Source organism: Bos grunniens, chromosome 8, assembly GCF_055505025.1.
Source record: "Bos grunniens cultivar Pamir isolate PY7600 chromosome 8, Bosgru_T2T1.0, whole genome shotgun sequence".
NCBI classification, from domain to species: domain Eukaryota; kingdom Metazoa; phylum Chordata; class Mammalia; order Artiodactyla; family Bovidae; genus Bos; species Bos grunniens.
In genome coordinates, this window is record NC_141172.1 from 47593864 (window position 1) to 47619256 (window position 25393).

A 25393-nucleotide genomic window follows, 5' to 3' on the forward strand; every position below is an offset into this window, starting at 1 on the left:
TCTGTCTAATGTGCGTCTGTTTCTTACTTTGTGACATTAGGCAGAGTTGGAAGAAAGATTAGAACACGTATATTCCAACCGGTATGTTTTATAGACAGAGATAATGAATCTCAGGTTAGGTGATGTGTCACAGAACCATGGAGAACAACGAGAGTTAAAATTTAAGAATTTTGATTTCAAGCCCAACACTCTTTCCATGACCCTATTTTATGCTTTCTGTAGATCCTGCTTCTGTCTTTGAAAGATCCAATTGTTGCCTGAATTCTTTGAAGTGGGGATGATAAAGCCTTGGGTTCTTATATTAATCTCATTGGAAACATTCAGATTGCCTCCCGTACTTTGGGCAAAACCGGGCCTCTTTCTAGCAGCCTAACTACTCCAACTCCTTGTCCCCCTACCCTATTACCTTCCCCTCCAAAACCTAGTTAAATGAGGAAGGCCAGATCTTTGCCAGAAATTAAATATTATCATTGTGATTTGTCTTCAGAGTATCTGCCCATTTAGCAGGTCCAAGAAAAGAGGTCAGAAATAGACATTTAGAATCAGGAGATCATTGGTCATGTGTTGTTTCTTGGGACTGTTCCCTTTCATAAAATGTTCCATAATACAATCTGACATCATTTTGAACTGGAGTTCTCAAAGAATATGAAGATTTAAGCAGTGGGAAGTGTAGATTTACAGTACTGAAACTTCTGCAAAGCCTTATAGGCCAAACAGATTAAGAAAGTATTCATAAGCATAGAATTTCCTAGAAAAATCTTAGACAGAAAATGGTATAACACACTTAAAACAGAAGGTTCCAAACAAAAACATTCTAGGTATTTCATAAGCAATAATGCTGAAGATGGAAGATCATACACTTAAGAGACTATGAAGACATAGATATTTCATCAGTTCAATTCAGTTCAGTTCAGTCGCTCAGTCGTGTCCGACTCTTTGCAACCCCATGAATCGCAGCACACCAGGCCTCCCTGTGCATCACCAACTCCCGGAGTTCACTCAGACTCACGTCCATCGAGTCGGTGATGCCATCCAGCCATCTCATCCTCTGTCGTCCCCTTCTCCTCTTGCCCCCAATCCCTCCCAGCATCAGAGTCTTTTCCAATGAGTCAACTCTTCACATGAGGTGGCCAAAGTACTGGAGTTTCAGCTTTAGCATCATTCCTTCCAAAGAAATCCCAGGGCTGATCTCCTTCACAATGGACTGGTTGGATCTCCTTGCAGTCCAAGGAACTCTCAAGAGTCTTCTCCAATACCACAGTTTAAAAGCATCAATTCTTCGGTGCTCAGCCTTCTTCACAGTCCAACTGTCACATCCATACATGACCACAGGAAAAACCATAGCCTTGACTAAATGGACCTTTGTTGGCAAAGTACTGTCTCTGTTTGAATATGCTAAAGTTTGAATATGCTATCTAGGTTGGTCATAACTTTCCTTCCAAGGAGTAAGTGTCTTTTAATTTCATGGCTGCAGTCACCATCTGCAGTGATTTTGGAGCCCAGAAAAATAGTCTGACACTGTTTCCACTGTTTCCCCATCTATTTCCCATGAAGTGATGGGACCAGATGCCATGATCTTTGTTTTCTGAATGTTGAGCTTTAAGCCAACTTTTTCACTCTCCACTTTCACTTTCATCAAGAGGCTTTTTAATTCCTCTTCACTTTCTGCCATAAGGGTGGTGTCATCTGTATATCTGAGGTTATTGATATTTCTCCCAGCAATCTTTATTCCAGCTTGTGTTTCTTCCAGTCCAGGGTTTCTCATGGAATCCTGTAAACCAGAGTCATTAGGTAGGGTCTTACATATTAAAAACTAAGGGGGAACCTCACAGTATTACTAAGTTTGCTTTTAAGATTATCTTTTGCAGTTAGGATAGCATTTATAGGCAAAATTATCATACCACTTTGGTTTGTGTTTCATACTGATTATATTTTTGTTTCAGGGAACCACAAAAAAGAATGAGTAATTGATTATCATTAAAACAGTCACTCTCTATAAGAACTTGTTTAATATCCATCTTCAGTTCAGTCACTCAGTCATGTCCGACCCTTCACGACCCCATGGACTGCAGCATGCCAGGTTTCCCTGTCCATCACCAACTCCCAAAGCTTGCTCAAATGTCCATTGAGTCGGTGATGCCATCCAACCATCTCATCCTCTGTCATCCCCTTTCCTCCTGCCTTCAATCTTTCCCAGCATCAGGGTCTTTTCAAATGAGTCAGTTCTTCACATCAGGTGGCCAAAGTATTGGAGTTTCAGCTTCAACATCAGACCTTCTGATGAATATTCAGGACTGATTTCCCTTAGGATGGACTGGTTGGATCTCCTTGCAGTCTAAGGGACTCTCAAGAGTCTTCTCCAACACCACAGTTTAAAACCATCAATTCTTCGCCACTCAGCTTTCTTTAGAGTCCAACTCTCACATCCATACAAGACTACTGGAAAAACCATAGCTTTGACTAGATGGACATTTGTTGGCAAAGTAATGTCACTGCTTTTGAATATGCTATCTAGGTTGGTCATAGCTTTTCCTCCAAGGGGCAAGCATCTTTTAATTTCATTCAGTTCAGTTCAGTTCAGTCACTCAGTCATGTCTGACTCTTTGCGACCCCATGAACCGCAGCACACCAGGCCTCCCTGTCCATCACCAACTCCCGGAGATTATCCAAACTCATGACCATTGAGTTGGTGATGCCATCCAACCATCTCATCCTCTGTCATCCCCTTCTCCTCCTGCCTTCAATCTTTCCCAGCATCAGGGTCTTTTCAAATGAGTCAGCTCTTTGCATCAGGTGGCCAAAACATTGGAGTTTCAGCTTCAACATCAGTCCTTCCAATGAATACCCAGGACTGATTTCCTTTAGCATGGACTGGTTGGATATCCTTGCAGTCCAAGGGACTCTCAAGAGTCTTCTCCAACACCATAGTTCAAAAGCATCAATTCTTTGGCACTCAGCTTTCTTTATAGTCCAACTCTCACATCCATACATGACTACTGGAAAAACCATAACCTTGACTAGATGGACCTTTGTTGACAAAGTAATGTCTTTGCTTTTTAATATTCTGTCTAGGTTGGTTATAACTTTCCTTCCAAGGAGTAAGTGTCTTTTGATTTCATGGCTGCAATCACCATCTGCTGTGATTTTGGAGCCCCAAAATATAAAGTCAGCCACTGTTTCCACTGTTTCCCCATCTATTTGCCATGAAGTGATGGGACTGGATGCCATGATCTTAGTTTTCTGAATGTTGAGCTTTAAGCCAACTTTTCCACTCTCGTCTTTCACTTTCATCAAGAGGCTCTTTAGTTCTTCTTTGCTTTCTGCCATAAGGGTGGTGTCATCTGCATATCTGAGGTTTATTGATATTTCTCCCAGCAATCTTGATTCCAGCTTGTGCTTCAACAAGCCCAGGTGGATTAAAAATCATCCATCTTAGGGGTCCCCTGATTCTAGGGGCCAACAAAGGTAATAATGCAGATTCATGAAAAACTTTACAAATTTGATGAAACAATTCAAATTTACCTTAGACTGCATAGGCTCTGCCGAGTTTTTACTTTAGGCTGAAATTATATTATGCTGAGTTTATATACATCATGCTGACTTTTAGCTCCTGCTAGTCATACTTATATAATGTTCTTAGTCAAAAGCAAAAAAAAAATATTGATAATTATTTTCTAAATATAGCCTGGTAGTTCTAATCATTCAAAACATGGAGTCCACCAGGGGAAAAGGGAACTCACAGAAGTGACAATTTGAGCCAGATATTCAGGCAAAGAAATTGCCAGTGCCAACTGGAACCTTTTTTAAATTTTTATTTAAAGGTTTTTCTCCCCTATTATAAATGTGGCACATGCTTAATTTACCCTAATAATATATTCATAAGTGTGTCAATCAATCTGGAGATATGGACCACAAATTTCCAGCTTGTCATATTTTCATTCTCTCTCTCTCATACTTTTCTTACTTTTGGCATTATAAGTCAGTCCTTCATTTCTGAAACTGTTCTGCCTTGGCTTTGATGACATTATGCCATGTATTCTCCTTTTATCTTTTCTGAATGTCCTCTCTGTTTTCTTTGATAAAATCTATTCCATTTTCTTTCTTTTTGCCCCTAACAGTTTGTGTTCCCCCTAACTCAGTAGTCCTGAGCCCATCTCAAGGAATTCATCCATTCTAGTTGATTAAACTAGCCTATATGTTGATGATTGTCAAATTAGTATTTCCTATTTGAACCCATTCCTCAAGCAGACAATTTTTCATTTTCTTTGGAAATCTTGTTGTGAAGTGCAGAATTGGTACCATGTAGACCAACATATTATCTGCATAAAAAGTAATGTAAATCACATCCCTCATATGCTAGGAAACAGACTATTATTACTGGCATGTCCACAAACTCGTGCACATGTACATCTTAAAAGTGTGAGTTGAATATGGTCCCTATTGTATTAAGATCAAAGTTTAAAAATGCATGAAATAATTTTTAGTCTTATAGAATATCAAAGGAATCTAGTTGGAACCTTGCAAATTTGGAAGAAAACAATAATAATTTTTAAACACCATCAACTTGGTTCACCCTTGTGTCTTCTTATAGATGAACATGGTCATGTCCCTCCTGGGGATGTTCTGTCCAACACTATTTGACTTATTTGCTGAATTGGAAGACTACCATCCACTCATTGCTCTGAAATGGCTACTGGGACGCATTTTTGCTCTTCTTTTAGGCAACCTGTATGTATTTATTCTTGCCCTGATGGATGAGATTAACAACAAGGTAAATCTTGTGTCTGGATTGTCCTTGCCATCAGTACATTGTTACATTCCCAGTCTCAAGATTGCCAGAAATGCCTTTGAAATCTGTTTCAGTTTTGTTTCCAATACTCTCCTTTCTAGATTGAAGAGGAGAAGCTAGTAAAGGCCAATATTACCCTATGGGAAGCCAACATGATCAAGGCCTACAATGCTTCCCTTGCTGGAAATACCACTGGGCCACCCTTTTTTGTGCACCCTGCAGATGTACCTCGCGGACCCTGCTGGGAAACAATGGTGGGGCAGGTAATGTCACACACAGGAGTGCATAACAATTATTGGATTAAAAAGGAGCAGAGTAGAAATTTCTTCTGTAAGTGTGACCTGGTTTATATTGCTTATTAATGAAAATTGCTAAGACTTACTAACTGCTCACTATATGCTGGCTGTGAATTTCACATATATTAACTCTTGCAGTCGTCACAAGCATCCATTCAGGTAAGTAGTACATTTACGCCAGGCCTCCCTGTCCATCACCAACTCCTGGAGTCCACCCAAGCCCATGTCCATTGAGTCAGTGATGCCATCCAACCATCTCATCCTCTCTCATCCCCTTCTCCTCCTGCCTTCAATCTTTCCCAGCATCAGGGTCTTTTCAAATGAGTCAGCTCTTCGCGTCAGGTGGCCAAAGTATTGGAGTTTCAGCTTCAACATCAGTCCTTCCAATGAACACCCAGGACTGATTTCCTTTAGGATGGACTGGTTGGATCTCCTTGCAATCCAAGGGACTTGCAAGAGTCTTCTCCAACACCACAGTTTGGTAGCATATAAAGGAAGAATGTTTTAAAATGGCCTGAGGAGATATTTTCTATATATATTATAATAAAGCACCCAGATTTAGCACCTAGGCCCAAGCAAATATTTAAATGGCACTCTAGTTAGTGTTACCTGTTTTCTATAAAAGAAGAGAAAAAGTTCATTTGGGAGCATACACTAAAGTTTATTTCAATAATGTTGAGTTTTGTCAAATAATTGCCCCTTAAGCATGAAAGGAACTGCTATTTTAGGTTTGTTGTTCTCAGATGACTGTGTAAATGACCCCAGTCCAAGACTAATGGTATTTTAGCAGATAAAAGAAATAGTGTTTCCTATGGCTTTCTGTTCAATAAAGGGAAACCAAACCAAACAAAAACAAAAACCTACTTCAGGTCTCTTATATCTATACAAATCTAATTTATATTTTGAAATGCCTTTACTTTTATCTCATTAGAATTGACATTCCTCATGTGCATTTCATAAACTGATTTTGGACTATGGTGAATAGACATTTAAAGACATGTCACAGTGCTTCTGTCAGACAACAGCTCAGTTTAAGTAGTAATGTAATCTTTGGGAAATTATTTGAATATATCTTTTTTTAGTTTTTAATTATTCATATTATTATTTGTATACATTTTGTATGATAAATGGAAAATTGAAAATTAGCATTAGTTTTATAAAACTAATTTAAACAAATATAGATATGATGTCCTTAGCTTCAGATACTCATCTGACTTAAGCAACTCATCTGTGATTTCAACTGTGGAAAAAAATAAGGAAAATGTGTATAATGCTAGACAGACATCATTGAGAACCAAGTCTGAAGAGTATAAATAAGGACTCTATTTTTTAAGCTTTCAGGGACCAGATAGGCCTTCCTTTTCCAGTTACATGTTATTAAATTCTCAGTTTTCAGACATCCATGTTTTATACATGTGTATAGGATCATACAGTGTATGAAATAATAAATGAAAGGAAAACTGCCTGCACTTGGTAGAGAGAAATTTGTGATACACGGTGTGGTAGACAGAATAAAAGCTACTCCAAAATGTCCATGTTCTAATTCCTGGAAATTGTGAATATGTTACCTTACATAGCAAAATGGACTTTACCAATGTGAGTAAGCTAAATATCTGGGGATAGGAAAAGTATCCTGGATTATATAGGTGAGCCTAACAAAATTACAACATACTTATACATGGGAGGCAAGAGTGAGAAAAACTGGATGTGACAGTGGAAACAGAGGTTGGAGTGATGCTCTTTAAAAGTGAAGGAAGGGGGCCATGAGCCTGTTTTTATTGAGTCTTTTTTTTTATCACTTCTAGGCTGTCCCCTAAATCTTCAGCAAAAGTTGAGAGAAATGAAAAAAAAAAAAAAAAGTAGTTTTCACAGACTCAAAGAGTTTGAGACATTCTCTTAATAGACATCCCAGAATGCAGACTGGCATGAGGGCTAAGAAACGTATTCTTTACCAAGAAAACACCTGAATTAAACAGGATTAATAGAACTAACTGTAAAGAATAAGGTGGAAGCTGCTCACTTCTGAAGAGGAAGCAGCAATTAATTAGACATGAATGTCAATGCAATCTAGAAAACATCTTTCTGATTATTCAGAAGCTTCTGGGATAGTCCTCTGCATCCTGAATTAAAATAAATAAAAAAATATTTATTTAATTATTCTTCTTGTAGCCCCTGTACCATGCTGCTTGTCTTTTTCTTTTTTTTAAGATCCTGTCCCTAGTGGTTTTCTTTGCTTCATTATCTTTTCTGACTGCTGTTTGTAGTTGGGGTTCCCTTTTCTGTTTCACCTTCCTTTCTTTAAAGGAACAGGCAGCACTAGTGGGAAAGCTTGTGGGAGCTGGAGGAGGGAAGGGCTGTGATTCTGAACAGAACGTTGATGAGGGAGGTGGGATCCACGGGGGCAAAGAGAACACAGGGGATGTAAAAACCCTGAGTGCTGGGAAGGTCTGGTGTTTAAGAGATCAATAGGTATATCCATGTACCTGGAAACATTAATTTTAAGCACTTTTAAAACAAAGTCATTCCAGAAGAAATAGTATCAGCAGCTTCTAGAGATGCATCCCAAAGAATTATTCATTGTTCTCTGAGAACATTCCAGATGTTTCCTCTTCTTCTCTGTGGATGTCCTCTCCTCTGTTGTCCTTCAAGGATACCGTGGAACTCAGGCTTTCTTTGATTATAAGGATTTGGTGACTCCTTTACGTCTCCAGGAAATCTCAAGATGTAGTCACTTAGTCTCATCTCCAATGGCATTTGATAGGTAGGCAGCAGAACAATTCTTGGGAGATCACTATTTGAAGCTGTATACTGAGGTCTGCATTTTGGGGACAGAGAGAAAGCAGACTACTACTGAAGATAATGACAACAATGGCTCACAGTTATCAAATTCTTGTGTGCCAGGCATTATCTCTTTGAATTTTTATTAATAAATTGCCCTCCAAGTTATATCATTATCCCCGTTTTATAGATGAGGAGACCATAACTTAGAAAAGTAAAGAGACCTTAAAGGAAGACCTTAAAGGAGACCTTAAAGGAAGCCAGTGATAGGAACCCAAATTTGACCTACAGAGTCTGATCAGAGTTTATGTCCTCCACAGTGCCGAATCATCCTCCAGAAACATAACTAGCATCAGTGTGTGCTCCCCAGGATCCTGCCATGGAAAATCTATAGTCTTTGTGATACGCCTTCTCTATTATTTCCCTGGTGGCTCAAACAGTAAAGAATCTGCCTTCAGTGTGGGAAATCTGGATTTGATCCCTGGGTTGGGAAGATCCCCTGGAGAAGGAACTGGCTACCCACTGCAGTATTCTTGCCTGGAGAATTCCATGGACAGAGGAGCCTGATGAGCTACAGTCCATGGGGTTGCAAAGAGTCAGACACAACTGAGAGAGACTAACACTAACACTGCTAGTTAATGATAGTCTTAGATTTATTGATCAAAGCTTCCCAAGCATTTTATTACTACATGTCAGGAGTGTGAAGTGTGAGGTGTGGAGTGCAGTGGTCTGCAGAAGGCCTGCAGGGAAGCCATGCTCCATCCTGACTAGCACACTAGGAACTGGGACTGAATGATGTTCCCTTGGTGGGCTAGACCACCATTTTTGGAATTTCCTTTCTTATAAAGCAGTATATTCCTTCTATGGTGTGTTAATAAATATTTTCACATAATGTTGGAATCCTCTTCTGCTATTTTATGTAAAAGTTAGGACACTGGTTAGGGGAAGAATCAGACTTCAACCATTGGGATGAGGGTGCTTAGGAGTTTGTGGAGGACTTCAAAATCACTCTGAAATTATCTCTTACTGAGGAAGTCTTTTCAAGCTCATGGTGGAAACCTAAAAATATCCCTCATAGCCTGCCACTAATGGATGCTAATTATTAGAATCTGAACTCAAGTTTCCTGGGGAATGGAAAGAAGAATAAACAAGAGTAGGGAAGAGAAAAGTTATGTTCAGTAATAACTGCAAGAATTTACTGTTACTCAATCATTCACTCCATGTTTATTAAGTGCATATTAAGTGGTGGGCATTGTGCTAGACACTGGAGGTCCAGTAGGGAACAAAAGTGGGTCTCTTCTTTGTCCTTGTGAGAATTACCATCTCTTAGGAAGAACAAAACCATTAATTAAATGAATATATAACATTTAAGGACAGGTCATGGTGAAGAGTTCTGACAAAATGTGGTACACTGGAGAAGGGAATGGCAAACCACTTCAGTGTTCTTGCCCTAAGAACCACATGAACAGTATGAAAAGGCAAAAAGATAGGACACTGAAAGATGAACTCCCCAGGTCGGTAGGTGCTCAATATGCTACTGGAGATTGGTGGAGAAATAACTCCAGAAAGAATGAAGAGATGGGGCCAAAGCAAAAACAATAACCCGTTGTGGATGGGACTGGTGATGGAAGCAAGGTCCAATGCTATAAAGAGCAATATTGCATAGGAACCTGGAATGTTAGGTCCATGAATCAAGGCAAATTGGAAGTGGTCAAACAGGAGATGGCAAGAGTGAACGTCAACATTCTAAGAATCAGCGAACTAAAATGGACTGGAATGGGTGAATTTAACTCAGATGACCATTATATCTACTACTGTGGGCAGGAATCCCTTAGAAGAATGAAGTAGCCCTCTTAGTCAACAAAATAGTCTGAAATGTAGTACTTGGATGCAATCTCAAAAGTGACAGAATGATCTCTGTTCATTTCCGAGGCAAACCATTCAATATCACAGTAATCCAAGTCTATGCCCTGACCAGTAATGCTAAGAAGCTGAAGTTGAATGGTTCTATGAAGGCCTACAAGACTTTCTAGAACTAACACTGAAAAAAGATGTCCTTTTCATTATAGGGGACTGAAATGCAAAAGTAGGAAGTCAAGAAATACCTGTAGTAACAGGTAAATTTGGCCTTGGAATACAGAATGAAGCAGAGCACGGCTAATACAGTTTTGCCAAGAGAACGCACTGTTCATAGCAAAAACCCTCTTCCAACAACACAAGAGAAGACTCTACACATGGACATCGCCAGATGGTCAACACCGAAATCAGACTGGTTATATTCTTTGCAGCCAAAGGTGAGAAAGCTCTATACAGTCAGCAAAAACAAGACTGGGAGCTGACTGTGGCTCAGATCATGAACTCCTTATTTCCAAATTCAGACATAAATTGAAGAAAGTAGGGAAAACCACTAGACCATTCAGGTATGACCTAAATCAAATCCCTTACAATTATACAGTGGAAGTGTGAAATAGATTTAAGGGACTAGATCTGATAGACAGAGTGCCTGATGAACTATGGATGGACATTTGTGACATTGTGCAGGAGACAGGGATCAAGACCATCCCCAAGAAAAAGAAATGCAAAAGAGCAAAATGGCTGTCTGAGGAGGCCTTACAAATAACTGTGACAAGAAGAGAAGCAAAAAGCAAAGGTGAAAAGGAAAGATATACATTTGAATGCAGAGTTCCAAAGAATAACTAGGAGAGCTAAGAAAGACTTCCTCAGTGATCAGTGTAAAGAAATAGAAAAAAACAATAGAATAGGAAAGACTAGAGATCTCTTCAAGATTATTAGAGATACCAAGGGAACACTTCATGCAAAGATGGGCTAAATAAAGGACACAAATGGTATGGACCTAATAGAAGCAGAAGATATGAAGAAGAGGTGGCAAGAATACACAGAAGAACTGTACAATAAAGATCTTCATGACCCAGATAATCATGATGGTGTGATCACTCACCTAGAGTTAGACATCTTGGAATGTGAAGTCAAGTGGGCCTTAGGAAGCATCACTACAAACAAAGCTAGTAGAAGTGATGGAATTCCAGTTGAGTTATTTCAAATCCTAAAAGATGATGCTGTGAAAGTGCTGCACTCAATATGTCAGCAAATTTGGAAAACTCAACAGTGGCCACAGGACTGGAAAAGGTCAGTTTTCATTCCAATCCCAAAGAAAGGCAATGCCAAAGAATGTTCAAACTACCACACAATTGTACTCATTTCACATGCTAGTAAAGTAATGCTCAAAATTCTCCAAGCCAGGCTTCAACAATACATGAACCGTGAACTTCCAGATGTTCAAGCTGGATTTAGAAAAGGCAGAGGAACCAGAGATCAAATTTCCAGCATCTGGTGGATCATCGAAAAAGCAAGAGTTCCAGAAAAAACATCTATTTCTGCTTTATTGACAATTTTTGCCTTTGACTGGATCACAATAAACTGTGGAAAATTCTGAAAGAGATGGGAATACCAAACCACCTGATCTGCCTCTTGAGAAATCTGCATGCAGGTCAGGAAGCAACAGTTAGAACTGGACATGGAACAACAGACTGGTTTCAAAAAGGAAAAGGAGTACGTCAAGCAGTTGCTTATTTAACTTCTGTGCAGAGGACATCATGAGGAACACTGGGCTGGAAGAAGCATAAGCTGGAATGGAGATTGCAGGGAGAAATATCAATAACCTCAGATATGCAGATATTATCACATTTATGGCAGAAAGCAAAGAAGAACTAAAGAGCCTCTTGATGAAAGTGAAAGAGGAGAGTGAAAAAATTGGCTTAAAGCTCAACATTCAGAAAACTAAGATCATGCCATCTGGTCACATCACTTCATGGGAAATAGATGGGGAAACAGTGGAAACAGTGAGAGACTTTATTTTGGGGGGCTCCAAAATCACTGCAGATGGTGACTGCAGCCATAAAATTAGAAGACACTTGCTCCTTGGAAGAAAAATTATGACCAACCTAGGCAGTATATTAAAAAGCAGAGACATTACTTTGCCAACAAAGGTCCATTTAGTCTAGGTTATGGTTTTTCCAGTAGTCATGTATGGATGTGACAGTTGGACTTTAAAGAAAGATGAGTGCCAAAGAATTGATGCTTTTGAACTGTGATGTTGGAGAAGGCTGCTGAGAGTCCCTTGGACTGCAAGGAGATCCAACTAGTCTATCCTAAGGGAAATCAGTCCTGAATATTCATCAGAAGGTCTGATGTTGAAGCTGAAACTCCAATACTTTGGCCACCTCATGCGAAGAACTGACTCATTTGAAAAGACCCTGGTTCTGGGAAAGATTGAATTAGGAGGAGAAGGGGATGACAGAGGATGAGATGGTTGTGTGGCATCACTGACTCGATGGACATGAGTTTGACTTAACTCTGGGAGTTGGTGATGGACAGGGAGGTAGGCATGCTGTAGTCCATTGAGTTTCAAAGAGTTGGACATGACTGAGTGACTGAACTGAATTGATAACATTTACAATTTTATAGTGTCAACAAAGCACTACAAGAATGCAGTGCACGCCATCTGAGAAGGTAGCATGGACTTTAAAGTACAGAATTCAGTGGTTTTTAGTAAATGTTTATGTTGTTAATGGAGTACGTCAAAGCTGTATATTGTCACCCTGCTTATTTAACTTATATGCAGAGTACATCATGAGAAATGCTGGGCTGGAAGAAGCACAAGCTGGAATCAAGATTGCCAAGAGAAATATCAATAACCTCAGCTATGCAGATGACACCACCCTTATGGCAGAAAGTGAAGAGAAACTCAAAAGCCTCTTGATGAAAGTGAAAGTGGAGAGTGAAAAGTTGGCTTAAAGCTCAACATTCAGAAAATGAAGATCATGGCATCCGGTCCCATCACTTCATGGGAAATAGATGGGGAAACAGTGGAAACAGTGTCAGACTTTATATTTTTGGGCTCCAAAATCACTGCAGATGGTGACTGCAGCTATGAAATTAAGACGCTTACTCCTTGGAAGGAAAGTTATGACCAACCCAGATAGCATATTGAAAAGCAGAGACATTATTTTGCCAACAAAGGTCCATCTAGTCAAGGCTATGGTTTTTCCAGTTGTCACGTATGGATGTGAGAGTTGGACTGTGAAGAAAGCTGAGCACCGAAGAATTGATGCTTTTGAACTGTGGTGTTGGAGAAGACTCTTGAGCGTCCTTTGGACTGCAGGGAGATCCAACCAGTTCATTCTAGGAGAGATCAGTCCTGGGTGTTCATGGGGAACACATGTATACCTGTGGCAGATTCATTTTGATATATGGCAAAACCAATACAATATTGTAAAGTTAAATTAAATAAAATAAAAAAAAGAAAGAAAACGAAGGGAAAAAAAACAGCTTGAACATCTGGAAAAAAAAAAAAGACTGATGCTAAAGCTGAAACTCCAATACATTGGCCACCTCATGCGAAGAGTTGACTGATTGGAAAAGATCATGATGCTGGGAGGGATTAGGGGCAGGAGGAGAAGGGGACGACAGAGGATGAGATGGCTGGATGGCATCACTGACTCGATGGATGTGAGTCTGAGTGAACTCCCAGAGTTGGTGATGGACAGGGAGGCCTGGCATGCTGCGATTCATGGGGTCGCAAAGAGTCGGACACGACTGAGTGACTAAACTGAACTGATGTTGTTAATCACAATGACATTTGTTTTTTAAGAGCTCACAATATTTTTTTTGTGTTGACACCCATTTTTGTTTCCCCTTGAGTATTATTAATTTGTTTCCAGTTTTGATCTGGGAGAAACAATGCTTTCATAATTATATGTATAGATTGGCACTTGCCATAAGATACATTTCTAGATGTGGATTTTCTTCATCAAATTCCACACACTTACAATGGGATGGATCTTCACAAAAGTCCTGCCCCCACCACTCCAAATGATGCACCAGTTTAATTTCCCCATCAGTTTATGGCAGTGCCTGTTTCACCATACTCTCATCAATATGGAAGAGCATGGGTTTTTAAATAGTTATCACTGTGTAAATAACAACTGTATTTTTATAAGGAATTAAATCCTTTTTTATTTTTATAAGGAATTAAGTACTTTTGAATGTTTTAATTAACTGTATATTTTCTTATTTTTTATATGTGCCATTTGCCATTCTTTTCCTTATTGAATTGCCCATCTATTGCACTGATTTGTAAAAGTTTTTAATGTGTTAGAAAAACTAGTCTTCTATCATATATGCCACAAGTACTTTTTACAAGTTTGTCTTTTAATTTTATAAATAGCGCTGCTTGTCAGATTAAACTGCTAAATTTCTGTGTTGTCAGTATTTTCCTGTTTTGTGTTCTTGTATCAGGCTTATAAAAGTTTCTCAGTAAAAAGACTTTTGATCCAGTGGTTTGAGCACAGGAAATAATTATTTTTAAACTAGTAAAATAGGGGTGAAACATTTTTAACTGGCTCGATATGCTTAACTAGTTTACCATTAGTTGCAGTTTCAAGTTAATACTGCTTAGAAAGCATGATAAATTTGATGTCAACCTTAGGACCACGTGAAGGGAGAAATGCTTGTTTTAATACACATACTATTTCAACAGGAATTTGTGCGACTGACTGTTTCTGATGTTCTGACCACCTATGTCACAATTCTCATTGGGGACTTTCTCCGAGCATGTTTTGTGAGGTTTTGCAACTACTGTTGGTGCTGGGATTTGGAATACGGATACGTAAGTGTGATATTCATCTTTCTCTTAGCAGATCATTCCTTTGTGACTCATCATTTATACATACAGTGCAAGAAGAAGAATTAGGAGGTAGGATGGTCTTTCAGATGTCAATAAGCAAAGACCAATGAGGACAGTTCTGATTCAGAAGGAGATAAGACTTGAATATCATGGCTTGCAGTAGTCTAACAAAATTAGATTCTAGTAAAATTATAGGTGGCAAAAGCAGTGACTTTAACCCATATGTTAAACTGGTGAACTCAGTAAATCTTGGGTCCACAGTCTGTACCCTTCCCATGAAGTTTGCTGGCATTTCTAGAAGCAGGGCAAGATGAGTAGTATCAACTGTACATTTTCTGTTAATTCCTTTGAATTCTACCAAGCAAACTCCTGGACACTTATCAAGTGCATCACTGTGCAGTATGTTGGGGGATGAAGGCATCAGTGATTATGCTGCTTGCTTCATAAAGCTCACAGTCTAATAAGCACTCAGCAGAGACACAGCAGGGGGCTGTAAAAGGCCCAGGGTGCTGCTAGGGCTCTGGTAAGTGGTGGGGTAGAATTCCAGCAAGTTGACTTGCTTCCCCATAGCAACAGCACAGGTTTCTCTGAGCCCCATTGGTGTTGATTCCATCATTAACCCCCGTCTTTGTTCAACGCCAGATCCCCTACAAAGCTTGAGAGTGGTAGCAGAACATACATCTCTGTGTCCTCCTTTTGCACATGAAACTGTTATTTTGGGAAACAGGACTTGAGGAGTTGATAGTACTTATTTGCTCAAATATTTCCAGCGGTTTCTAAATATTTAGAATGAATTTGAATCTCTGTCCAGGGCTATCGATACCCTTTGTGATCTTCTGCTTTTTTCCCTCTGAACTCATCTCCTACCACTTTTGCTCTTGCTTTGTAAAATCTGTAAACATTGGGGTTCTTTGTTATGCTCAAACACAGATGCTCCTTGCATCTGCCCTAGCTGTTCTTCCTCTGGGGGTGCAGTTTCCTAGAATTTGCTGGGACTGATTCTTATCATTAAGGACTCAGCTTATAAGTCACCTCCTTCAAGCTTTTCTCTGACCTTCCAATCTAAGGTGGCCCATCAGGCACTCTCTGTTTCAGCACAGTTTTATTTTCTTTATACAATGTATAACTACTTGACATCTTCTGTTTTGAAAGTGCTTATTATCTGTCTCCCTCTGTTGGAATGAAAGCTTTCTCAAAACAGAGGCCTTGACCTCATGCTTTGAGCTGTGCTTGTCACATAGCAGGAGTTATTTTGACTGGCTGACTCAGTGTTGAACCTCCACATTTCAACACCATTAAGGCAACACTGTCTGCTGACAGAACTCTGCTTGCTTCCTGGATGTGCCCTGGAGTCAAGTTCTGCCCTAGTATTCTTGAGCTAATGATGTTTCTCTTCTCCCCAGTAAAGGGTTATTCTTCCTTGCTGGTCTTCTTCTTGTCTCATGCCTTCTAGTTTCTGGTCAAGTCCTATATTCAGAACTATTTTTAAGACTCCAGGCTAGATCCTCTACCTGACTTTGAGACTGTACCTTTTATGAGGTCATCTCTGTCTTTCTTCCGGAAAGTGCTTCTTGGAGGAGCCAGAAGGTCATGTTGTTTGGTAGACGATGGTGAGGTAATGCTATAGATCCAGAATGCTCTTGTGTTGCTTCCCCGTTCTCTGCTGTGAAGTATTCAGCTGGCTTGGTTTCATTTCTATTTTCCTGGCCTGATTCAGCTCTTCTGAAGCAAGCATAAAAATTGCTATTTCTTTCTTAGACCATCACTCAGCTTATGCTTGCCTTTTATCCCTTTTTTCTTCTTAAGTGCTAGAAAATTTTGCTTCAAATATGAAGTCAATATAACATGACCTGTATGCATAAAAGCTGTAATTAAATCACTAATTTATTATTTATTGAGTGCTGACAGTGCTCTTGGGTTAGTATGAAGTATAGGAAAACAGACAAAATCTGTTTGAGGTCACAGCGAGTGAATTTTCTTCCATGTTACCTTTGGAAGGCTCATCAGAGAGAAACTCAGCAGTGAAACAAGTTTTGAAACATTAAAGTTGGATGCTGGATCTTTAATATGGATTTTATTATCACTGACCCACCAGGTGGATAGTTTACAGAGCTGAGTGCATGCTAGTCACAAACTATCATGAGCAAACCTCTGTGCCAGCTGATAAGAGGATCAGTTCAGTTCAGTTCCGTTGCTCAGTCATGTTAGACTCTGCGACCCCATGAATTGCAGCACGCCAGGCCTCCCTGTCCATCACCAACTCCTAGAGTTCACTCAAACTCACATCCATCGAGTTGGTGATGCCATCCAGCCATCTCATCCTCTGTTGTCCCCTTCTCCTCCTGCCCCCAGATAGGAGGATACAGAGATGTAAAAGTTGTAAGCCTAAGGAGAGGTTGCAAATGTGGGCCTGCAGGCTAGAGTCAACTGACAGATATTTTTATTCTGGTCTGCAGTATTGTTTCTTTTTTCTTTTTTTGATGAGCTAATATTTTAAATCTTGGAGCTTTACATTTAAAAAATATGGATCTCTTATTTTTCCTGACATACTGTAAGGCCCATATTCCCACGCTGGAGAAAATGGCAGGAGCTGAGGATACTGCCCTCTTTCGGTAAAATATTCATTCACCAATTCTTCACACTCTGCTACAAGCTTCCCTTGTCAGCACAGAGCAGGAAATGTAATTGCACACTGGAGACACCATGACTTCTGTTGGGGTTGTGAGGTAGAGATCAATAGAAATGCAAAGACAGGATGAATTAAGAAACATTTGAGCCAAATATTGAATAAAAATCAAAATTTAAAAAGATTGAGATGGAAGAACGCATTCTCGGTGGACGGACTGATGGAAGGCAGGGCCCAGCAGCTAGCAAGTATGGAGAGTGCAGATAGAGATGCAGAATCTAAATGGTGCTGCTTTAGCGAAGAAGAGAATGATGAGAATGTGTTTCTGATCTTCTGGACTTCCTGACTGGCAATATGAGTCCAGAAAGTACCTTGCTTGAAGCAAAGGAGAACCTTAGATGGGCAGAAGAGATGCTTTTAAGAATCCTTTCAGGAATGAAAGAGAAAAGATGTCCATTTCTGCTACTAAAGAATTTTTTTTTCCTGAACTTTAAAAATAATGCCAGTTCATTGTTAAAAAGTCTGTAAAAGGTAATAGAAACTTACTATGAAAATAAAAATAACAGGTTATACTATCATTCAGGACATTACTTCATTGAATTGTAGAGTATTAATATTTATTTCAGTTTAGTTCAGTTCAGTCGCTCAGTCGTGTCCGACTCTTTGCGACCCCCTGAATCGCAGCACGCCAGCATACCTAAATAAATATTTATTTAGGTATGGGTAAACACGTACTGTAGATTTATATGTTTTACTATAGACTTTTGTAAATACATATAAGCATGTATCTTATTGACTAGTTACTTGCATTTTTCACCTAATGGTGATCTTTCTCTATGTTATTAACTGGTCTTTTATAATTTTTAAATGACTGTGTATGATTCTACATATGAATTTACTATAATTAGCTATTTTTTATTTGTTGTCAGTTAATTGTACCTAATGGTTTATTATTATAATAAACACTGTGATCACATTTATTTATATCCATGCAGATAAATATCTCCATAGATAAATCATAGTGGTATGCACAAATTATTTCCTTATGAGAAATTTCCCTAAATTGAATTGACCACTCATAGAGAAGATATTTTTGAAAAAGTACATTCACATTTTCTACAGCTAACCTCTATAAAATGTAAACTCTGCAGACTCCAGCATTAGACTCAGAGATCCATAAAATGTTAAGGTTAGGTGAAATTTTGACAAAATAAATCATAATGCTTTTATTTTACCCATAAAAAAAATCAAGAGTCTGTGAATTGAAGTGAGTTGCTTAAGTTATTTAGTCAGAGGATAAATAATGACAATGAAGTGTTCTTTTCTTTTTTGAAAGTTATTATGTTTAGTATACCGAATTACATACTGATTAAATCTGAGTAAATTGGATTTAAAGTGACCTTATATATTTTTCCAGTTGTAAATTCACGGCCAAAGTATCATCACAACAAACCTAAGAGGATGAATTGAGGTAGGAAAATTACTGGCTAGGAGCAGACTATTAGACCATGTAATGTAAGTTAATCTTTCTGTAAGGTTTCTCTGAGCATAGCAGATGGTTCTCAATGTTTCTAAAGAGTTCACTGGCTCGTGGAAGTGGAATGCTTTGCTCACAGAAAGAATTTTAACCACCCTGATTCAGCAAAATCACCCTGAGGCCTCTTGTAAACTCTGGATTTTATAATGGCTCGATACTACTCTCACTTTAATTTATGTTGACACCATCCTTGCCATTTGTCAATGAAGTAAGTAAAGAGCATCCAGGAAGACATGGACTGAATACATGGCATGAGGTAAGAGTATATTCAATCAAATTAAAACCTCAGTGTTTTGTTTAAAATTACATTTTTAAGGTGCTGCTGCTGCTAAGTCGCTTCAATCATGTCCGGCTCTGTGCGACCCGATAGATGGCAGCCCACCAGGCTCCCCCATCATTTTTAAGGTGGTCCTCACTAAATTCCACTTTATGTAAGTGGAAAATATGGAAGATTTCCCTGAGATCTGATGAAAGGAGTACTAGATTACCTATAAATAAGAGGCATATGATTCACAGACCATCAGAGGATATTCCTAGTTATATTACACTGTATTATATTTTTCTGTAGTGCTTACTATGTGTTAGAACATCTACAAAATACATATGTTATTCTGTATAATCATGCCAGCAACACTATGAAGTAGATATTTTCCTCCTTTATAGTAAGCTGAGAATTAGAGATGCTTAATAATTTGCTCAAAGACAATTTAACTGGTTAGTGGTGGAGCTAGGACTGAAACCCACATCTGATTGACTTCAAAGCCATGAACCAGCCTTCCATCATATTGAATTTTTGCTGTAATGCTTACCCCTAGAAACATCAAGGACTCTGCCAAAGCATGACTAATTCATGAGCCAGCCCATGGCATTTGTTACTCAAATGCTTAGACAGGTTTCTTGCTGTAGAATGGAATTGGCAGGAGGAGCTAGGATGTAGAATTAGGAGATAGGGAGATATTCCTTATCTGGGAATGAGATACTATTCAGGGGTCCAGGAAAGAGGGTATGATAAAGAGTCAGTAAGAAGTCATGGGTCCCCAGTGAGGGGATGAGAACATGCGCAAAGGGACAAGAACAGGCTGGCCTGGATGGTATCTATCTACAGGCAGTGAGGGTTAGACAAAGCCCTGAGGTGCTGAATTATCCTAGAAGATGAGGCTTGGATTTGCCCTAGGTTAGTAGTTCTTAAATTTGAGCGTATATCAGAGTGCTCTGAAGGCACATGAAAACACAGAGTTTCTGATTCAGTAGATCTGGATGTGGCTTGAGAATTTACTAAGAACTTCCCAGGTGTTGATGTGTGGATGGTCTGGGGGCCACCATCGCATACTATTGCCCCGGAGCCCTAGTCCAGGCCAGCCTGCAGCTCTCAGCAGGGTGATTCCAGCTGTGGGAAATGAGATTTGTGTGAAGAAAGCAGGTCACTGCAGTGACAGAATTACCTCTGAGATCCTGAATTTCATGTCACAATATCCAGAGGTTGATGATTTGCCAGAAATAACTAAACTCACAAAGAGAGAATGGATTTTCTCAGACTTTTTAGTCCAGTGAGTACCATATGTCTTCTTTCTGGGTAGCTAACTGTGACTCTAGCCCACTGCAAACAAAGGCCTAAAAATAAAGCAAGATAATTTCTAGTTCCTTGACTATTATGGACCTCAACCAAAATCCAAGTAGGTTCTCCTGTTGCTAGTTCCTAAAAATCTTATTTCGGTGAGCAGCCCTTAGAGACTTCTCTACGTTTATTCCATTTGAATCATTTTGTTATCTCAGGTTTCAAGAAAACCTGTTTTTTTTTTTTTTTCCTCAAGCATCATTTACTTTTAACCTTTTTATATTTTAGAGGCAAACTTTGCAATTTGGTTTACACTCATGAATGCATTATCTTAAAAATGAAACTATAATGTTATCTCATATTTAAAAAAAATTCACCTCAAAAAGAATGAGCCTTGAATTTCACACTCTGTGTGTGTGTGTTTGCTTTCTTACATTTGTTCTGCTTTTAGAGGGTGGATTTCTGAATTTAATACATAGAATATAAATTCCATTTTTAAGGTGCTTAGAGAGAAGCAATTCTTTAATAACTGAGTCAATCAATAATAGATTTTAGATTAGAAAGGGATCTTAGAAATTATCTAGAAGTAAGCAGACTTTCTCTGTAAAAGACTGCATAGTAAGTATTTTCACTTCTGCAGGTATGTTATTGTGATGTAAGAAAAATATTTTGGTTTTCATCCCAGTTCTTGGTCAGAGCTCCTAAAATCTTTGTAGGTTCCTAAGCATTGAAGGTTCTAAGAACATCTTGTATTCTTATATTTGGTCTTTAGTCCTGACTCTTGATGCAGAGTTCCTAAATTCCTTTGGATATCTTGGATGATAGGAGCATTATTTGTTCCAATGAGGCAGCTCCAGATGGGCTCCTGGATAGGAGGCTGGTTAGCAAAAGACCTGGCCATAATTAGAAGCTTGGAAATTTCAACCTTATTCCCCCATCCACCAGGGAAAGGAGAGAGGCTGGAAGCTGAGTTAATGATTGGTGTTGTCCATGTGATGAAGTCTCCATAAAAATCTCTGAACCTTGGGGTTTGGAGAACTTCCAGGTTGCTGAATATACTGAAGGGCTGGGAAGAGGGTGCACTTGGAGAAGGCAAAGAAACACTGTACTCTTTCCCCTGCACCTTGCCCATGCATCTTTTTTTTTTTTAACTTGCTATTCCTGAGTTGTGTCCTTTTATAATAAACCAGTAATCTGGTAAACAGTTTTCCTGAGACCTGTGAGCTGTTCTAGCAAATGATCAAACTTGAGGAGGGAGTCATGGGAATCTCTAATCAGCATAGATGACAACCTGAGCCTTCAATGAATGGGTCTTGTGGGGACGAGACCTTAACCTGTGGGGTTTGTTAGTGTCTGAACTGAGTTAAATTGTAGGACATTCAGTTGATGCCTACAGAGAGAAACGGTTGGTTTGCAGGGTTGGGGGTGGGGGGAGTATCATGAATAAGTGTAATCATGGAGGAAAATAAGTGATTTTCCTTGCATCAAGTGATATGATCTCTGTTATACCTATTAAATTTCTGTTTTCATCCCAAACAGCAATAGACAATATATAAATGAATTAATGCAGCTATGTTCTAAAAAACAACTTTATCCACAAAAATTGGTGGTGGCCAGATTTGGCCCCTAAGCCATAATGCACCAATCCCTGATCTAGTTCATTTCATCAATTTATCTGTGAGGAAACTGAGGCCTGAATTAATCAGTGACTGGCTCAGCTCACCCAGCTAGGAAATGGCAGGCAAAGTCTCATACTAGGATCCGAATCCCAGGCGAGTGTCTGTAGCACAAACCCGCTGGCACAGTAGGGGCCCTCTACCCTTTCTCTGAATCGAGTTAATCAATTTATGCATCAAAGCTGTCATTCCTTCAGCTGCCCCTGCCGCACACACGGTATGAAGCCAGGGGTTCCTAGTGTGTCCTTTGTGCTTTTCTAGTCACTTGGTTATAAAAATATCTCATCTCAAATGGCCTTTAAGAGGTTTATGTGCTTATGAAAATAAAAGAAATGTACTTCTGAACGTTTGAATTTTTTTCATTTTCCTCAGTTTGGTGGGCTAAATCTGACACTCTTCTAAAGAGGCCAAGGTTGAAGGTTTGATTCGTAAATGGACACAGAGAAGAGCCGTTTCAAGGCCACAGATGGTGCCGGCCACCGACTGAGCGTTTGTCACATGCGTTCTGTGATCTCACAGGGCTCCAGGAGAAAAGGGAAGTTGATGCAGAGCAAAGGGCTCCTGAAAAAGAGAAAGACTCAGAGCTAACATTTCTCCAGATTAGAAGCAATTCATCTTCTTCATTTTTCCATGAAAACCACACTTTTCTCGTTGTTGATTATAGAACAAACACTGTCAACTGAACCTCTTTGCATCTTACATTAAGCTTCATCTGCAAACTAAGTGAAACACTGTATAATCTTTAGTAATATCCTTAGTGAACTTACCTTGAAATCGTCTGTAATTTTTGTTCTGCCAAATATATAGGGCTATTTATTATTTCATTATGTATCATCTTATTATTATATTTTGCTATTTAACCATTTTTGTTATGTCAGATTTGCCATTTACTCCCTGAATCTGTCACGAGGCACATCATCCATATCTTTCAGTTAAGTAGGAGAGTACTGCTGCCTTTGGGGAAATGACAAAGTTGATGCCTGGATTCAAGAATTCTTGAGGCAGAGTGTTCAAAATTTGTGAAAGATTTGTTGGGGTTCCAAATCAGAGACCTATTCTGTCTTCTTACAAACATATGTTTGGACTCTTGGGTTTAAGAAGAACTGAGACACTCTCAGGTTATCTCTGTGTGTATGCGTGTGTGTGTGTGTGTGTGTGTGTGTGTGTGCTGAGGAGGAGTTATTATGAGGATACACATGGTCTGAAGCCACATCTGCCAATGTCAGGATCTGGGGCAGTAATCGGGTCCTGCCACTCTATTACTCTGTCTTCGTGGTCCTCTCACTTTATATTTTTTGCTGTTCTCTTCTCTTGGTACCAATTAGCCGATTTCCTGATTGATTATTCCCTATATCAAATTAAATAGAGCCTGCTTTATTGTGGCTAACTAGCATTACTCCATGGGTAGAGTTTTCCTTCTGAGAAGCCTAATGTGTTGCTAGGAAACCTTTGGCTGAGAAGCCCAGCTCACTTCCAGTTGGTGGTGTCTGCATACAACGAACAACCAGGTGCTGTTGCCCTGAACATGCTGGTATTATCTAGGATATGAACACTGGACATTGATTTGAATAACTTTTTTAACTTTGTTGTATTTTTAGCTCTTTTTTTTATTGTAAAAGAAATTCACATTTTTTGTTGAAAAGTATTTTAAGTATGCAAAACTTAAGAAAATAAGGTATAATCCATTACCTACGTATAACAACTATTAATATACTGATTACTTTTAAGTTTTTTCTTTATGAATAGTTCTGTATTGAGTTGAAAAAATAATGTTAACATTTTTTTTGTTTAACCTTAGGGCATAGTTTTCTCTGGTAAATATCATTCCAACACTGATTGTATTAGCTGCAATATATATCATAGCATAGTTATACATTTAGATGGTTTTATCTCTGCTTCTTAAAATTTGTCAGCATTTAGGATTAATTTGTTAAAACAAATTTCTGGAAGTAAATTTACAGGGTCAAAGAGAATCAGATATTGTCAAATTGTTTTCTATAAACATACGCCGAGTTTTACCTTCGCCAGCAATGTGTGAGAGCCTGTCTCACCATATTTCCACATCAAACGATAGCATTTAAAAATGAGTTTTGGGGTGTTAAAAAGGATGCTTTATGTATTGCTAGTTATTTATTATATTGATTATTCTGCTGTTGTTGCTTCTAGAAAGAAGTTGAGAGTCTAATCATACCTATTATATAAAAATATGAAAAACTTGCCTTTCAATTTTTGCCATTTGAGATGCTAATCCATATGTGAATATCTGTCTCCTCTAGCCTTCATACACTGAGTTTGACATCAGCGGCAATGTCCTCGCTCTGATCTTCAATCAAGGAATGATCTGGTAAGCCAACTGTGGACAATTCATCACTTGAAATGAGCCTGCAAGATCATTATTGCACAAAGCACTGTAGCCTGGTGTCAGAGAAGTCCACAGTCAGTGCCTAACTCAGCATGTGTTTTTCAGAGTGAATGGCTGTGTAGAGTTTACTTTTCTGCCCAGATTTGAAGTCTTAATAATTCTATAAGGCATCTTCCTGTTTTGCAGAGCCCTTTTTCATCAAATACTGGGAGTCTAGGTTCTGGCTTCTAGATTATTTGAATGCTTCGTATAGTTTTATATCTTGTGACACTAGGATCTTACAGGGAAATGTTAATGATCCCATGAATGCATGTTAAGAATGAAAGAAATTAATATAAGACCTTTCTGAGAAACTTACTTGTGGTCACTATTGAATATGTTTTAAATGGAATTTATGGCTACTTTAAAAAAATATTACCTTACCAAATTCAATACTTGATAGAGATGAAACACATGTTTTAGGAAGATTTAGTTAGAAATATGATTTTTTTTGGTAACTTGTTTCATGGGGCCATTTGCACATCAAAATTATTTCTTCTGCTGTACAAAGGATTGTCGTATCTTTTATTAAATGAAAGCATTTTCACTGTAAATCCTGACATGTTAAGATGAGTTGATACAGTAGAAAACTTTTTTGACTGTAAAAATTGAATCATAGCAGGAAATTCATCTGGGGGCCCATGTGTCTTGGAAATCTGCCACAATTAACTAACACATATCAACCAACAAGCAGTTATAACTGAGCTTCCTTATCCCATTGACACAGGGCAAATATTGTGCCAGTGATCACAACATTGTCCTAAGTACATATGCTAGTTACTGGAGTCAGTTTTGCATTAGCTTCATATATTACTCAACTCCTATAACCACGGCTAGTCTGAATCGTTAAACCTTTGTGAAAGCAGACCTCTCTGCAAATGTTAAAATGATCTTGCTTAAATAAACTAAAGGCTATAGTCAAGGGTTCCATTGTCCTGTGTTGGGGCCCGTCAAATTCCTGGGCCTCACTAGGTCAAGCCCTGTGAAGAGAAGACTATAAAGAGATCCTCTTCTCCATTGTCAGGTATG

The 25393-nt window shown here is 38.8% G+C and overlaps 1 protein-coding gene across 1 annotated transcript in view; it reads left to right on the plus strand.

The window, feature by feature from the left end:
* Nucleotides 1-25393, plus strand: part of TMC1 (transmembrane channel like 1) — a 119317-nt gene that overhangs the window by 78184 nt on the left and 15740 nt on the right. Inside the window, exons 13-16 of the mRNA XM_086414118.1 lie at nt 4592-4771; nt 4891-5052; nt 14423-14551; nt 24240-24307. Of these exons, the coding sequence (XP_086270244.1) occupies nt 4592-4771; nt 4891-5052; nt 14423-14551; nt 24240-24307 (539 nt within the window). The remainder of the gene's footprint in view (nt 1-4591; nt 4772-4890; nt 5053-14422; nt 14552-24239; nt 24308-25393) is intronic.